The sequence below is a fragment of the Anomalospiza imberbis genome, chromosome 1, assembly GCF_031753505.1.
Source record: "Anomalospiza imberbis isolate Cuckoo-Finch-1a 21T00152 chromosome 1, ASM3175350v1, whole genome shotgun sequence".
NCBI lineage: Eukaryota > Metazoa > Chordata > Aves > Passeriformes > Viduidae > Anomalospiza > Anomalospiza imberbis.
In genome coordinates, this window is record NC_089681.1 from 129,468,751 (window position 1) to 129,484,490 (window position 15,740).

Consider the following 15,740-nt stretch of genomic DNA (forward strand, 5'->3'; position numbering starts at 1 on the left):
GTTTTGCAATAGTTTTTTGCTTTGTCTTTTCATGCAAGACTTACAAACTGTCTTGAAATGAATTTCTGAAACAACAGAACATGGGAAAAGAGTGCCATATGCCACACCAAGTAGATCTTGTGAGACTGGAGGTAGATATCCACTCCTTTTCCTACCTTAATTAAAGCTGGGTCTTAGAATCATGGACCTCCTACCTCCTTCACAATGATACTGATTCTAGGTGGGACAAGTTCATTTTTTTTTTTTTTTTTTTGCTTTGAAGATACTTGAAAGCAGAGAATAGAAAATTCAGATGAGTACCCTAGACAGCAGCCCAGACCATAATCATCACCCATTTTCTTACTCAGTGAATGTTCGTGAGTTACATGAAGTTGGACACATCAGCATTCAAGAGAGGCTCCCTTTGTATCTCTGCAGCCACAGTGAATTTTCTTCATCACAGTTACCAATGCCTTCAAGTGGCCGAGAGCTCTACATCTCTCAGAACACAGGGAGCAGGGCTGGGCTGGTGGAGGAGCAAGGACAGAAGGCAGTGCACACCACCACAGCTTCTGCTGTTTTACCTGTCCCACCCCATGGTGTACAGGTTGCTCAGCAGCCTTGAATCCAACAGAGCTACTTTCTCAGGCAACATCAATTGCAGAAATTTCACTTGATCTGCCCGTGTGGCATGGTTTGGACAGCCTGGCAGCTAGGACATTTTTTCTGAGAGGAAAACCTGGGGATTATGAAGCAGTTGAAATCTCTTACCTAAAAAGTCAAAGTTCACACCACTGAATGCAGCAGGGGATATGCCCTCCTCAATTTTGTGAATATTGTTCCAGTCATCATGAATGAGTTTATTTTTACATTGCTTTGATGCTCTTTAGAGATGTCCCAGATCAATATGAAATACTTACTCAACCTGTCAAAAAGCCTTCCTTATCTGACAGTCTGAAAAACTCTGGTTTCATGTATATCCAAAAATATTTTCCCTTTTTCTTTAAAACATTGTCAGCACAGTTTTTCTCCAAATAGGACCAGTTATTCATGCAGGTCTAGTTAAAATAAGAAGTACTGCTGGTTCTTTGCTGAGAACATTAGTCTGGTTCCTCAGCATTTCTAGTTCCAAAAGCTGTTGCCCAGAGTAAAACTGCTGCCCAGTTGTATTGGGTCTGGCTGAGATGGAGCCCGTTTTCCCCAGAGGAGCCCTGACAGTGCTGTGCTTTGTATCAGTAGCTAGGGAGGTGTTGATGAACACTCTTTGGCTACTGCAGAGCAGCACTGGCACAGCATCTGCACTGCCTCTCTAACAATCTGCCTCTTAGAGTGGGCTGGGAGCAGGCAAGAAGTTGGAAAGGGACACAGCCAGGACAGCTGACCCCAACTGACCAAAGGGATATTCCATACCATTTGGCATCTGCTCACAATAAAAGCCAAAAGAAAGGGTAGGCATTTGTCAATACAATGTTTGTCTTCCAGAAGAGCTGCTAGGCACACTGAAGCCCTGCTTCCTGGGAAGTGTCTGAACACTGATGAGAAGTAGAGAATAAATCTTGTTTTCCTTTGCATCTCTGCATGGCCTTTGTTTTTGCTTTATTAAACTGCCTTTAACTTGACCCATGATTTTTTTTTCCATCTAATTTTCTCCGTCCCAGTGCTGCTGAGGAGGGGAGTGATAGAACAGTGTGGTGGGCAACTGACATCTATTGAATACTATCCCACCAGTCCTTTTTAACAATCAACATGGGGCACCCTCTTTGCAGTAAACTCTGCGCCTTCACTACACTTAAGGGCCAAATTCTGTTTAAGCTCCCATTTCAGTAGGATCAGAATTGGTCGAAACCACTCAATTTTCTCTCTCTCAGGTTCCCATAGTTCCAGGTTTGGAGATGGAGGTAGGCAGCATGTTAGGCCCTTATACCCAAAGCATGCTAGGCCTCTTTATAGCCTAAGGGAGACTTCAGCAAACCGAGATTAGTGTGCCAGGAAGCACCCTGCAGACCTGCCTGTTTTTTTTCCTTACATCAGAAATAATCTCTTTCATTTGCCATCAAGCTGAATAGTATTTAGTCCACTGATGCTCTAAGTTTTCCTGCAAAGTTTGGAAGTGATGCAACACAGAATTTGCAATATCCCACATCCCAGAGCATTGGATCTGAGTTTAGGTATGGGTGCCTTTGTAGGAGGATTCTCAAGGACAAACATCATATTGAGGCTGCTACTGCAAATGTTTCTAAGTAGGAGCAGAATGTAACTCTGGATCATCTGAAAAAAAAAAAACAACCCACTCTTTTTCAATGTAAAAATACAAGAAAATATGTGTGCACAATTGTCTCACTCCCTAGAGTGTTATGCACATAATCAAAGGAGAATCACTATGGACAGTGGCATGGAGGAATAGTGTGCTCTGCCTTTATGAATGAAGCACATACAGATGAGCAAGTACCATTTCCATGGGTAAAGACTTTTCAAGGATAAATAGATGGCATCTTCTCTGTAGTAAAACAAGAATCAGCCTATTCTCACAGCCAGTGTTCAACATTGTACTTAAAAGCAGTATTAGACTAAAAAGCACCTAATTTAACTTGAGCTGATTTAAAATGCATCTTGGTTTGTCTCAGCTATTGTCTAATCCTTTTGTTTGAGATGTTCTACATTAGTCAGACAGTTTTGATTCATGTGCTAACAATCCCCCTTAAGGCAGGTAATTCCACCACGTGCAAAGTGGCATTCCAGTTCCCACAGACAAAAGTCAGTAAACTTTAAATCCCAGAGCCCCTAAACTTATTTTGCATAAATTGCCCTCACAGGAGGAGAGCTGAGATCTGTTTATATGCATCTCCTGTATCAACTTAGAATTCAATTTTTTCAGAACAGTGGGAATGCTGATTAGAGACAAATCACAGCAGAAAGCAAAGGCTGCAACCAATTTTGAATACAAACAAAATAAAATGTGAATGACTTCACTTTAACCTCTAGGTCCTGCTTCAGTGTCTTTTCCATTAAAGGTTTCTTAGCACAACAATTAACAGAATGGAGACATATTTTTGTTAAATAATGACCACCTACAGATGGCATTTTTTTTCCTTTGGTACTGAAGTTACACATCACTCCTGTAAAGAGAACAGGTTTTAAGCCTAGTAGCTGTTGATTTTGCCAAAACAACAAATGGGACCTTTATGCTAATGAAAGTTAAGATTTTAATCTTTCCACTATGATGCAGTTTCTGTCCTCAGAAGATCTTGAGATAGTATGCTGTTTCAAATGATGTAATACCAAGCATAAAGAAGAGTTTGGATTTCTTTTTTTTTTGAACTTCAGTACTTAGACAATCACATTCCTTTTTCCCAGAAATGCATATATCTGTATTCATAGCAGATAAAAAAACTGTCACCACCTCAAGGTAAAAAAAGAGAACTATGGAACAATGGTACCAGTAAAATCTGAAAATATGTTGAAACAGAAAAAAATGTAAATTTTTCCATTGGTAAACCGTGTAGCTGTGGCAACTTATATAATTAATAAATTATAAGGCTATCAAACTTGACTTCCTACTTGCATAAGCCATCAACATTCACAAAATGCAATACAGACACAGCTCCAATTTGTGTTTAACTGCTGTGTCTATCTCAGCATGCCATCCTGGACAAAGTCCTAATGCTACTGAAATCAATGCAAAAAAGACAAAAAAAGAGATTATTTCAGGGTTTCCAGGATTCAAACAGATTTCAAATCAGATTAAAACCAGATCTCCCCTGCCTAAATGGTAGGATGAGCTATTAAGTCATTAATTTCTTAGTGGTAGTCTGAATTTACCAAGTGCCTCCTCCTACCAGTGTAGCTTGTTATTCCCTCTTGGTAGGTTTCATTGTTAATGATGATCAGCAATTCATTCTATCATGGCAAAATGTTTTCTAGAAACTCTTCATTCCAAACTAAAACCAAAACCATGAACATGGAAATATGGTGTCTAAACTGAAATACTGAAGTATCTGGAGAAGGCAGTTTGGAGAGTTTCATGACATAAACCCTTGGAGTCTGAACCAAAATAGTCCATGATTTCTGCCATCTGCAGTGTCCCACAGCTGCACGCACACTGGAGAACTGCATTGGCTCCTGGCTCTGTGGCAAAAATCCAAAAAATCCCTGAGGTCTCCAGCCCCACACTCATTCAAATGGAATCCTGTCACTGGCCTGAGAAACCTGAGATCCTGGCAATCCACAGGTGAAGCAAGTTAATTGAAAGATAAGTCCTTTTCTCCAGATAAATCAGTGGGTTTCAAAGCTGCTGAATAACCTTGCTTTGTTATGAAAAACTTCCAACCGGCTCTAATCAAACAGTCCCAGATTAAGAAAAGCGATTTAATTGAAAGAAGGTGCAGGGAGAGCTCTGCGGGATTTGTGTAAGTGCTGCGGGACACTTAAAAAAAAATTTTTGTATGCTGCTACAACCCCTATTTCTTTGTTGGGACAGTGTAGTACTAAGGTATGAAATAAAAATACTCAGTGTAGATTTCCCCCTTTTTCCGTTGCATCACATTCTGCAGATTGGAACAGTACAGGCTGATCATCTGTTAATCAGTTGTTTAGGTGATTACTACCAGAGAACAAGAGAGATCATATGTGTGAAAATAAACCAGGCAGAAATTCAAGAGAGATTAAACAACACATTTTCTTTCTCTCTTTGTAGTAAATGTCCACGTTAAAAAATTAAAAAAAAAAAAAGGCAGAAAAAAAATCCACCTAAGGCCATTTTCTCTAACTCACGCTCCAGAGATATCTTTGAAGAACTTGGTTGCATTTTTTTTTCTCTTTCTGTATTGAAGAAATTAATAAAAGATCAGCATCTGGGGCAAGTATGAGTTTGATATTATGTTTTACTGATGACAAACTCCAGTTCCATCTTCAGGTATTCACACACCAGTCCAAAGCCCAGTAGCTGCACCAGCTGCTGCATGGATCTATCTGAAGGCAGATTAGGGATTTAAGGCAATACAGTACACAAGACTGAAGGTGTTGCGCATGAACTGATGGATGGAGCAAGGTGTTCCCAGATGTGCTAAGATGGTGGGACAGGCTGCACAGAAAAGCTAGAGCTGCCCCATCCCTGGAAGTGTTCGAGACCAGGATCGATGGGGCTTTGAGCCGCCTGGTCTAGTGGAAGAAGCCTCTGCCCACGGCCAGGGGACGATCTCCAAGGCCATTTCCAACCTAGGCATTCTATGATGCCGTGAAACCCTGGAGGTGGCCGCGTTTGGATGGCTATGGGAAAGAGGCGAGGTCGGGGTCCCCCGTGGCCCCAGGACGCCGGCGGGCAGGAGCTGTGCTGAGGGCCGGGCTGCGGCCGCTTGGGACGCCGTGAGGGGAACGAGGGGCCTGGCTTGTCCCAGCACCCAGCACCCACCCTGCCCGACAGCCCGGAGCCGTGGCTGAAAGCGGGGAGGAGACCTCCCACCCCCCATTCGTAGCGGCATTTCCTACAACCTCCGGAAAATCTCAGCGAGAAGCCTGACCCTCCCCGATCCCGCCTCTCGTGGCAGCACGGCTGCTCCGCCGCGCCAAAGCCAGCGGCGGCCGCACCCTGCCCAGCTCGGCATTCAGTGCTCCTCCCGCTCCGCAGCGGACACTCCGGAGAGGTTTTTCCTCGCGTTGGCGCCAGAGTTCCTCGTTTCCCAGCGGGCGCAGACACAGCCCGGCCCTTCCCGGCCCCGTTCCCGGCCCTTCCCTCCCTGCGCGGGCGGTCCTGGCACGTGGGGGTCCCCGGTGCTCCCTCGGCCGCCGTGCGAAACCGGGCAGCGGCAGGACGGAGCTTCAGCTCTGTGGGACTGCCCCCGGACCGTGCTTCGGGCTGTGGCCCTGTCCTCCCACCGGCCCTCCCCATGTCCGCGGCGCCTGTGGGGAACGAAAGCTTCTCTGCGCACACCGGGCATCTCAGTGGTGTCAGCACAGCCAGCGCACCTGAATGTGCTCCTTGTTCCTTCCTGGCACTCCCTCCTACCAGACAGATTTCTGCAGTCAAAACATTTCGGTGCAAAGCAGCTCAGCAGCTTGAGTTGCAGGTGCGGGAATCACCGGGCCCAGTGTTTGGAAGGGTGCTGTGGTTTCTCACCATGAAGTTCCTGTAGAGCTAACACGACCAGTGGGGGAAGGGGCTGGGAGATGCCACCGAGTGAGCCACCGATGGTTTGGTGTTTATTAGACACAGCACTGACAAGGAGCAGGGGACACAGTTGCTTTGGCTTCAGTCTCATCAGACCTTCAGTAAGAGCCGATGTTATTCCCAGGCCCCGGCTCCTTTCTTCCCCTGGTTAAAGTGGCGATTGTCAGCCCACCTGGCACTGCTGCCAAACTGGGGTTTGTCACGAGCATTCTCTCCCAAAAACTGGGTATTGTTTACTTCAGCAGTGCTGTCTTAGGGAACCCTGCTGGCTAACACTGCAGAAACACCCTGGGGTGTTCAAAGCTCTGTGTTATTACAGGTGGTGAATGTATAGTACACTTCCTCATATTTAGGGGCTTGTAAGGGCTCATCTGAAACCCTCTGAGATTCTCCCCTTTCCTTTGATCAATTAGTTGTCCTAAATCTAAACTGCAGGTGCTTGGGGAAAGGATATCCAAATGCCTCTTTCTCATGTGTGGGTCATAAAAGAAAGGCCCAGCTAGCAGTAGGGTGAACATGTTGGAAATTTCTAAAACAAGGGAATTTTCTAAAACACCAGAACTTACATGTGACCATATCCTAACCACGTGACCATATCCTAATCATGAACTGCCAGGTTCATGACCTTGCCCCCAGACAGCACACATATCTGTCTCGTGCCCTCTCTCCTTCTTCCACCTCCAGTCCTGATGCACCAACAGATGTATCCAAGAAGAACAGAAGAGCTTGGAAGAGTGGCTGAAGCTATGGAGCAGCAAATCCTCATTCTGCTCACTCGCTGCTGTCTCTGGACTGGCAGAAGAGAGGGGTACCTCTGGCCACTAAAGGAGCTGCCCTCAAAATTGCAGGTTCCTGCTATTCCACGTTAGTCACTCTGTGTACATGAGTGCAAACTAAACAGCCAGCAGTGAAAACACGTACGTTGCCCAGATGCAAACAGGCATTTCTGGAGAGAACCTAGTGGATGTGGGAGACCAGAACTGCAGCTCTTCCATGATTCACATCCCCACCAAGGAGGCAGTTATGTTCCAAATTACCCTGTATGGGGTTGCTGTAGAGTACAACCTTCCATGAAGAAACTCACTTCTCCTTTGCTGTCTATATTTTGTGTTAGGGAAAAAAAAAATATTATAGAAGAACATCTGAGATGGTCTCTGAAAGTTATATCTCCTGATGCAGACAAGTGGCAGTTCATGTTTGCAGTATTTCCCAGGGAATGCTGGTACATGCAGTTTCTCCTGCTCCACACAGACATGTTGCTGGGAATTTGATCAATGAACAACTCTTTACAGTCCTGTTAGAGCACAACACTTTGGCATGTCTTTGGAGCTGTCTGTACTGTGAAACAGGACTTGATTTGAACACAGAAATTACACTGTTGTTGCAAGAGACTGTTTTAAAAAAGTATCTTCAATGTTCAGTCTTCACCAAACACCAAGTGAAATACTCTTTCAGGTGTTTTTGCCCATGGAAAGTTTGGAAAATAAAAAACTGAATCTGTTGGGTTTTGGTAGTTGGGTTTTCGGGTGTGGTTTCGGGGTGTAGTTGGGTTTTGGGGTGTGTTTTTTTTTTCTTCTACAAAAATATGGATCTTTAAATCTGTATGGTATACTCCAGAGCTGTGTATACAGTTAATTTCTTTGATGCATGAATATCTCTGAGCTCCTCAGGTGAAAGCTGGGAACAAATTTATAATTAGCTGGATTGTAAGATACTACACTTGTGACACCTACACTATAGTCCTAATTCTAGTTGAAAGATGAGGTTGAAATGTTTCTATGATATTATAAATCTCTTTAGGCTTCAAGACTTTACTGGGATATACAGCGCTGCAGTATCTGGTATAACACTTAGAGCTGTTACGTCTTTTTTGTGAATCACCATATGGGTCCATGAAAAATTAATTTTAAAATGTTTGATTTTAATTTAGCAGTTCTTTCAAGGTAGTACAGCCCCAGCCATCACTACTGGGTCCTGTGGGAAACAAGAGAAAGGGGGAAAAATAAAAGGAACATTTCTGAAATCACTTTCTTTTGCCCAACTCGGTATCAGCGGGCAGAAGCAATAACGAAGGGGTTGCAGGACTGCTCTCAGCTATTATTGTGCCTGGCTCGCTCTCAGCATGACTCACTGCAGACAGTATATAACACCACTTGCAAGGGAAATGAACAGTAAATACTTGGCCCTGGATTTTTTTTTTAACTCTCTTCAGTTGGTTTGTTTTTTTTTTTCCTCTCTGATTTGTATTCCTTTATCCTCGCTCATGTGCTATATAAGCCTCTCAAATCTGATGTCCATAACACCACCCCCCACTGGTAGCAGCAAGCCCTTCCACTGCTGTAGGGTTTACTTTGCAGAGGTTTACAAGAAGAGGCATTATTGAGAAACTGTATGTGTTAACCCAGTGGCACAGTGTTGCTCCAACACCTTCCCTCTGGTTTTTCTTTTCTTGGGGGAGGGGTGGCTGCTATTCTAGCTAAATGCATGTCTTGCTTTGACGTAGCAGCCAGGCTAACTTAGGAAGAAAACCTTGGGGCTAAACAGGCTAGGAGTGCAGCCAAGGGGGTCAGGAGACAGCTTTAAGGATTATACTACATAATTAAAGGCTGACTCTGAACATGCTTCCTGGTACCCTGTGTTCAAACATACAAACCTTTTTAGGTAATAATTCTTGGTCCTCATTTGTGTCAGAGGGATTTGTAGGTTAAAGTTGCCATACAGGTAATGAGTCAGATTTACAAATTATTCATCTAGACTATAAAAAGGCAACACCTTCCTAAACCTGTCCTAGCCAGTGAGAATGGAGGGTAAAATATAAATAGATGAACATGCATGTGTTTTCTTTGTTTGTTTTTGTGCAGTGCCCTCTGGGTGCAGCTGATGTCATTCTGCAGTAACTTTCTAGATTGAAAACGAGGATTCTTCTCCTGAAGTGCTCTGTGATCATAATGGGGCCAGAACATTCTTCTACTGGATAAAACCTGAGACACTGAAGACCCACATTCAAGCTTATATTGTGCTATCTCCAAGGAAGACCCTTTTATCTTCAAATATTTCTAATCAGCTGGAGCCAGGACTATAACTTAGGCCTTCCATTATTCATATTCTAGGCTAGCGCTGCTGCCCTATCAGCCTACACAGTACGAGAACTTGCTATCCAGCCATCCCCCATTCCCACATCAAACTTACTCCTATAGACACTTGTGTTTGCTAAAACAGCATATTCTAACATTTCAGGCAAACATTCTAATGAAGTCTAAGAAAACCGCATTGATTTAGCATTCATTGTCTAAAAATAGGTTTTAGCAAGATGCTGGTACGAAAAAAGCTAGAAGCACTGGAAAGGAGGAGAAAATACTGAACACACATATTGATAAAATATAGTGTGAACAAGCACTTGCTTATCTAATGCTATGATGCACAAATAGACAAAGAGTCAAGGCAGCACACATTCACTGATTGAAATACATAATCAATATGAGCTAGGATAAATCACACTTCCACATCAAAGTTGTGAAAAATGCGTATTGTGTCTTTTGCCTGATTTTCTACCAGAATGATCAGTTTTCTGTTTCAAGAGAAGTTGTAAAAAGCCAGACTTCATCCTCCATATGATGATATATTTAAATCAGACCTGTTGGGGTTTGTTTTTTGCCTTTTATTTTTCAGAATACTGGCTTTTCTACTACTTTGGCTAAATTCCAGTGTGCTATAAAAAGGTCCCTTGTCACATATATAACAAAATGGAAAAAGACACCAAACCATTAACGCACTATTACAGACAGAAATGTGAAGAATCGCGCCCTGTGTAGTCAGCACTGCCTTGTAAGATTTGAAGAAGCTCATGTTTGACTGAATCAGTGCCTAATCTTTTCAACATATTACTGTCTAGTGTCTGCCTGCTCCCAAGTACTTTTAATTCCTTAAAAATCTCTTGTTTACAACCATTTCCTTGTTTGGTTTTTGGAGAACAAAGAGGAAAAGAAATGCTTTATTCCTTGGGTTAGGTCTAGATCACATATACAAAGGAGAAGAGAGATTCTGCTACACTTTATTCAATATGATGTTACAAGAAAACAACAGTTACAGCTGACAAACCATTACATCTTTCATAATACAGACAAATTACAAGGTGTAACAAATAATGCGACATTTATTTTACTGTACTGCTTACGATGCTGTTCTTCTGAAGTATATATATATTTAATTACATTAACATTGTTTTCATGTACCAGCCCTCCCATTTTTTATTTGTTAAAAAAAGAATACCTCTTAGTGCACCATACAAAAATCCGCCTGGAAGCTGGCAAGCAGGAATTTTGTATGCAGCACCATGGAAATGCATTTTGGGGGATGGGAATTATTAGTGCATCCTTTACTTATATATTTTTTGCTTATGTGAAAAATGCAAGGCAGTAACATACAGTCACTCCACCTAAATGCTGGTAGGGGAGAGTATTGTTATGCTCAGTAATGCAACTTACTTCTGTTTATAGGGGGTGTCTGCATTTTGCTCCTTAGTCTATACAACCTATACCTTTTATATAACAAAGATTACAAACCCAGTAATATTCACAGATGAATATTTTGTATATTCATCTTTTTGTATATTCATATATTGAGCATTGACTACACATTTGGTTGTGTGCACTGACACGGGGTGTACATAACCCACCAACACAAAGGGTATATATTTATTTATCTTGCTTTCTCTTCCCAGGAGTCTGAAGTGCAGAACCCCTATGCACCAAAGAGAAAGCAAAATCCCCTGTGCCTCTGTCTACTGCAGATTGAATTTTCACTGTTGTACTGATGACTTGTCCTAAGCTATGGTTCTAATTAAAAGTAAGAGTGAGAATTAAAAGGACCCGACTGATGTAGGACTCCATACAGTAATGTAATGTCAGAACTATTGGAGTGTCCTGTCTGGGGTGGTGCCTGCTGGGTGTGGATTTGAGCTGATCTGAACCCAGCATGAGAGAAGACTGAGCAATCTCCAGCTGGTTGACCTATAAATTTAGGTTCTGTGAACTTGAACTTGTAAGGACTCTCTGTATCATGCAGACCATATCTATTGCCATTTTCCCTTCCCCATTCACTTAATATTAGATCCCACAGAGAGTTAGAACATGCCCTCCCACTTTTATCTGCCTGCTATACCTGCTGCCCTGTCGCTGCTCTCCCATCTTGCAGCAAAGCCACATCCTCTCAAGTATCACCAGGACAGATCTACTGGATCTCAGCCAAGTGGTAGGAAAATGCAAGTTAAGCTGCTGCTGGCTACTGACTGAGCAAATCCTACAGTTTCTCCAGGACTGTGCCCCAAAGACTATTGGTCACTGAAGCCAACTTTTGACTTCAACAACGTGACAACTTTGACAATGTGAAACATCACGTTCCAGGCTCCCACATCTGGAAGGCTGGGCTACTTCTTGTGTCTTTGAAGATTATTTGGAGAACTGATTTCAGAAGGATGAGAGAAAGATCACTACTGATCTTTGCTGAAGCTGTCTCAAGAGCATTGATAGAGTTTAAACAGTCACATTCTGCAACACTGAGAAGAGCTGTGGTGAAAACAGCTGGAGAGGTGGGCAGCTCTCTGGGGGTCCTTACTGATGGGTGTTGAGCTAACTGTGCAGGTAAGGGCTCCGCTGGAAGGGAGAAGAGTGAAATAAGGCTGTAGTGTCAACTGTTAGTTCCCTGGGCAAAGAAGCTTCTACTATCTCAAAAAAAAACCCCTTTATATTTCCCAGCAGCTTTGATATTGCAGAAGATTAATTTGCAGTGCTCATGTGAAAAGCACCATCCTGCTGAGCCTAGGTTGTCTTCGTGCCAGGACAACGTCCCCATGGCCCAGAGCCTCCATGGGAGAGCAGCAAAACCAAGCCACCACAGGCAGTTGGAGTGCCTGGAAAGTAGGTCACTCCTTAATGATCAGTAGGTGAGATAATTTCATTACTGCTGAAGATTAAGTTGCTATTTAGAAACCTAGATATTTATGAACTTTCATTCAGGCAGTTAATTGAGTTTGAAGATTTTTGGATCAACTTTATTTCAGTGGTTGCTGAGAAGTGGGAATGGGGCAGAGAGGATAATCTCACGCGCACATGTGTGTTCACACACATAGGCACACATACATACCTTAAGCAAACACTGTACATGAGTCACTATGGATAGCAATGTGCTAGGCTTGTGGGAGCAATTGGGGAATTACTCTATATTAAACCTTCAGATGGTTAGTTGAACAGTGTAATTGCTTGTCTTCAAATTTAAGCTGTCAAATAGAAGCATCTATGAAACTACCCTTATATTCCTAATCAAAATCTTCATTACATTTTCAAAAATTCTTCAGATTTTGCAGCAAGTTTTGTTTTTCTAAAAATAGCTAATTTTAGTCATCAAACTGCACACAATTTAAGTAGCAAAGATAATGTATAAAAGACTTTTCTCTTACAAAAAAAAAGGAAACATGAAACCCAAACAAACCACATCTAAGGCAGTTTCAGTGTGTGATAAATTCAAAACTTCAGTGGTCACTTTTCCCCCTATAAACACAGGGGAAGAACTCTAGTAAGTTCTAGGTATGGTTGTGACTGAAAGTGGCTTTCAGATGGCTTTTAGCAGATCCTGAAACAGAGATGTCAGTAGGGAAAATTGCCTTTTAATGGCTGTGCAAATATTGAGAATATTTCCACAGTTCAGTTCTTTGAAAGTGTGGACTCCTGTCCTAGTTCATTAAGAGATCTTTTGTAGCTGCTTGTGCATTCAAGGATTTGCCTTATTTGGTGTCTTTTTCTTAATAAACACTGCTGGAGTTTAATAAGATGGCAGTAGCACAAGTCCTTTTCCCCTCCTTTTAAATGCTGAAAGCTAACCAAAGCATTACCACACTTCCTTAAAATGTAATTCAATGCATCCAGCAAGCAAAGGATGTCAAAATTATGTGTAGAATAATATTGCCTAGCAAGTGCTTCTGTCTGAGCAGGACTATAACTCAACAATGATTTTTGCACCATACCTTGCCCTTTCTGAATGCAAAGTTGTAAACAGGGCAGTTTTTGCACAACCCTGAACACAATGCTCTCCCCAACCAAAATGTAGCAACGGCTTCCTTTTCTAAAATCACACACACAACTTAGTTTCTTGCAAAGTTTGCATTTGAATGATTCATTCAGAAAAGCTATCTAAAGACTAAGGATCATGTAGTGCCTTCCAATCAGCTCAGAATACCAATGGAAAATAACTCAAAAAATGCTTTGGTGTGGAACAACAAATGGTCTGGGATGAGGAGAATTCTCCACCTTGCTTTGTACATGGCAAAGTAACACAGCTAGATTTAATGGCTCATTCAAAATAAGTTTTTCTGTACCTCATTATTAAACAGAATTAAACAGAACAGTTTCATCATCTCTGTTTTCAAGAAAATATTCCAAAAAGTAACTAGCGTGAGGAAAAATATAGAGATGCTAGCCAAGACCCATAAAAAAAAGAGAAAGATATATTTTTGAAGAGAATAAAACCATAAGGAACTCACTGAGTATCTGTCAGCTGCATACATCTCATCATTTTTGCTTTGTCTTTCTCACAGGCCTATTTTGAAAACTGGCATGCTACATAGCCTAAGCAGAGTAACCAAATTTAGATTACCTAAGTAAACATGCAATTATTGCCATGATTTTAAATGGATATGAATAGTCTGAGGGGATAATGAAAAAAGAAATAACCTAACAACACTTGAGGAAGAGTGGCAAGTGCTGTAATTGTCAGCTGATCGGACAAGTTGGGCTTGCCCTGGGAAGAAATAGTCTTCCCATTGGTTGCAAACTATGCACAACCCTCAAAGAAAACACACAGTCTTTTATGCCACTGTTGGCTCTTTTTGTGCAGTTGTTACTGAAGAAGTGTGAACACCAAATGTGTTGTCTGAAAGTATTTAAGTCATTGCTGGTGAAAGCATAAAAATCCTTACAAAGATGCAGCGCTGCAGTGGAAAATCAAACAAAATCAAACACAAAAGACTGAAAGAGTACATGCCATGTATCAGTAAGCAAAAAGCTTAATCTTCACATAGTTCTCTGAAATCACAAGGTATCCAAATGCGTGCAAGGTTTTAAATAAATTGCAGGGAAAAACAGGGTCTTGCCAGCTTCAATTTTCTTTTGAATGAAATCCACCTTAGAGACAGAAAGGAAACAGGCCGTGGTTCCTTCCTGGTGTCGGCCTCCTCATTAGGTTTTTGTTTCCCTCCTCCAACCTGGTATATTTAATCCTGTAAGGAAACAATATAAATTATAATAAGCCTCATTAATTGCATTTTTTTTTCACTTGGTAAAAGATAGGTTAGGCCAAAGCCAGTTATGAAGGTGCCTGCTAAGAGTGAAGGGCAGACTTCCAAAGCATGTTTAGAACTGGTACCTCAGGAAAATGAACTTGAAACACCAATGTTTTCAGGGTGGTCGCCTAAGTGAGATATATTAATCCATATTCATGTGTCTGTGCCCCAAGAGCTAATCTTCACAGGTAGCATTAGCATTGACATTCTCCATAGAAATTATAGACAGCCATAACCAGTCATCTCTTCTAAAGGTGGTCACACCCCCTGAATGCAAAGGAATATTGCTAAAAATGCTGGCAGAGCTTCAGGAGTTTACAAGCTTTTTTTGCCCCTTTCATTTTTTGCCCCCTTTCTCCCTAGTGATCTCCTCCATAACAAAGCTTGTAACTAGTTTTTGAAAAGGTCTCCTCAGTTTTCCTTCCTGAGAGTTTTTTGGGGCACCCTGAGACAAATCAGAAACATTTCTGCAAATATAATCAGGTTATGGAGCTTCTTGGTGTGCTGTGTCTAAATGTATTTACCTTTATTTCAGTGTATTTCTGTTACTAGGCAGATAATTGCAAACTCTCCTTTCAAATACAAAAATAAACACTATCAGTGGCTTCACTTATGTTGTCTTTCACTCTACTGATGAAGAAGTTCAAAGCAATGGCTGGAATTGCACGAAGGTATCCTGATGTTTTTGAGGTTTACACAAAACACGAGGCAGGCTGAGAATGTGGGACAGGAAAACAAAGTATCCAGTAACTGCAGGAAGAGCCACGTGAAGGCTGAATGAAGGCTAGATGAACTGGATGAACTGAGGCCACTGAAAGGATTTTATAATTAACATACTTAACTCTTAATATATTTCCTAGTAGAATTCTATATCAAGGAATAAAGAGGGACTTCCTGAGAAATTCTGAAAATATATTTATTAAGTTCTCCAAGACTAGAACTACAGACCTGATACATTTTTAAAATGCTGTTGCAGGAAGACAGTCAGATGTGAAGGAATTTCATCCCTTAAAAAAAAGAATGCTGAAATAGTCATTGAGCATGGAACTGGTTTGTATTAGCATGTCCTAAAACTATTTAAATCAAACTGGATGCAGGTGCCAGTGAATCTAGTATAGTCCTCATTTCAAAAGCAGGAGAAAAACAAGACATCGGTTTTGAACTGCAATTTCAAGCACAGCACTTTATTTGTGGCTTTCAACAAAACACCCCAATGTCTATGCAATATCTTAACTTCTGTAATTTCCAGGGCTCCTGTCATGATTC

General features: G+C 41.8%; 2 protein-coding genes across 7 annotated transcripts in view; one reads left to right on the forward strand and one right to left on the reverse strand.

Moving 5' to 3' along the window:
* CDK14 (cyclin dependent kinase 14) overlaps positions 1 to 15,740 on the reverse strand; it is a 384,029-nt gene that overhangs the window by 59,889 nt on the left and 308,400 nt on the right. For 4 of the 6 annotated variants that reach the window (XM_068211377.1, XM_068211404.1, XM_068211413.1 and 1 more), the window contains one exon: positions 12,165 to 14,411. The exons of the other annotated variants lie outside the window; for them this stretch is intronic. The gene's annotated coding sequence lies outside the window, so the exon portion shown is untranslated. Of the gene's footprint in view, positions 1 to 12,164; positions 14,412 to 15,740 lie in introns of those variants that run through there. 6 annotated transcript variants of the gene reach the window in all.
* Positions 449 to 7,643, forward strand: LOC137472688 (uncharacterized). The gene is made up of 3 exons (XM_068188044.1): positions 449 to 586; positions 5,419 to 6,041; positions 6,827 to 7,643. The coding sequence occupies exons 1-3, from the start codon at positions 449 to 451 to the stop codon at positions 6,882 to 6,884; spliced, it is 819 nt and encodes a 272-aa protein (XP_068044145.1). The 3' UTR covers positions 6,885 to 7,643.

Excerpts from the sequence above, each read along its gene's own strand:
- LOC137472688 (XM_068188044.1), top strand. The coding sequence starts at position 449 with ATGCCTTCAAGTGGCCGAGAGCTCTACATCTCTCAGAACACAGGGAGC. Across the intron at positions 587-5,418 it reads TCCCACCCCATGGTGTACAG|CGGGGAGGAGACCTCCCACC; the intron begins GTTGCTCAGCAG and ends CGTGGCTGAAAG. Across the intron at positions 6,042-6,826 it reads CTCAGCAGCTTGAGTTGCAG|TCCTGATGCACCAACAGATG; the intron begins GTGCGGGAATCA and ends TTCCACCTCCAG.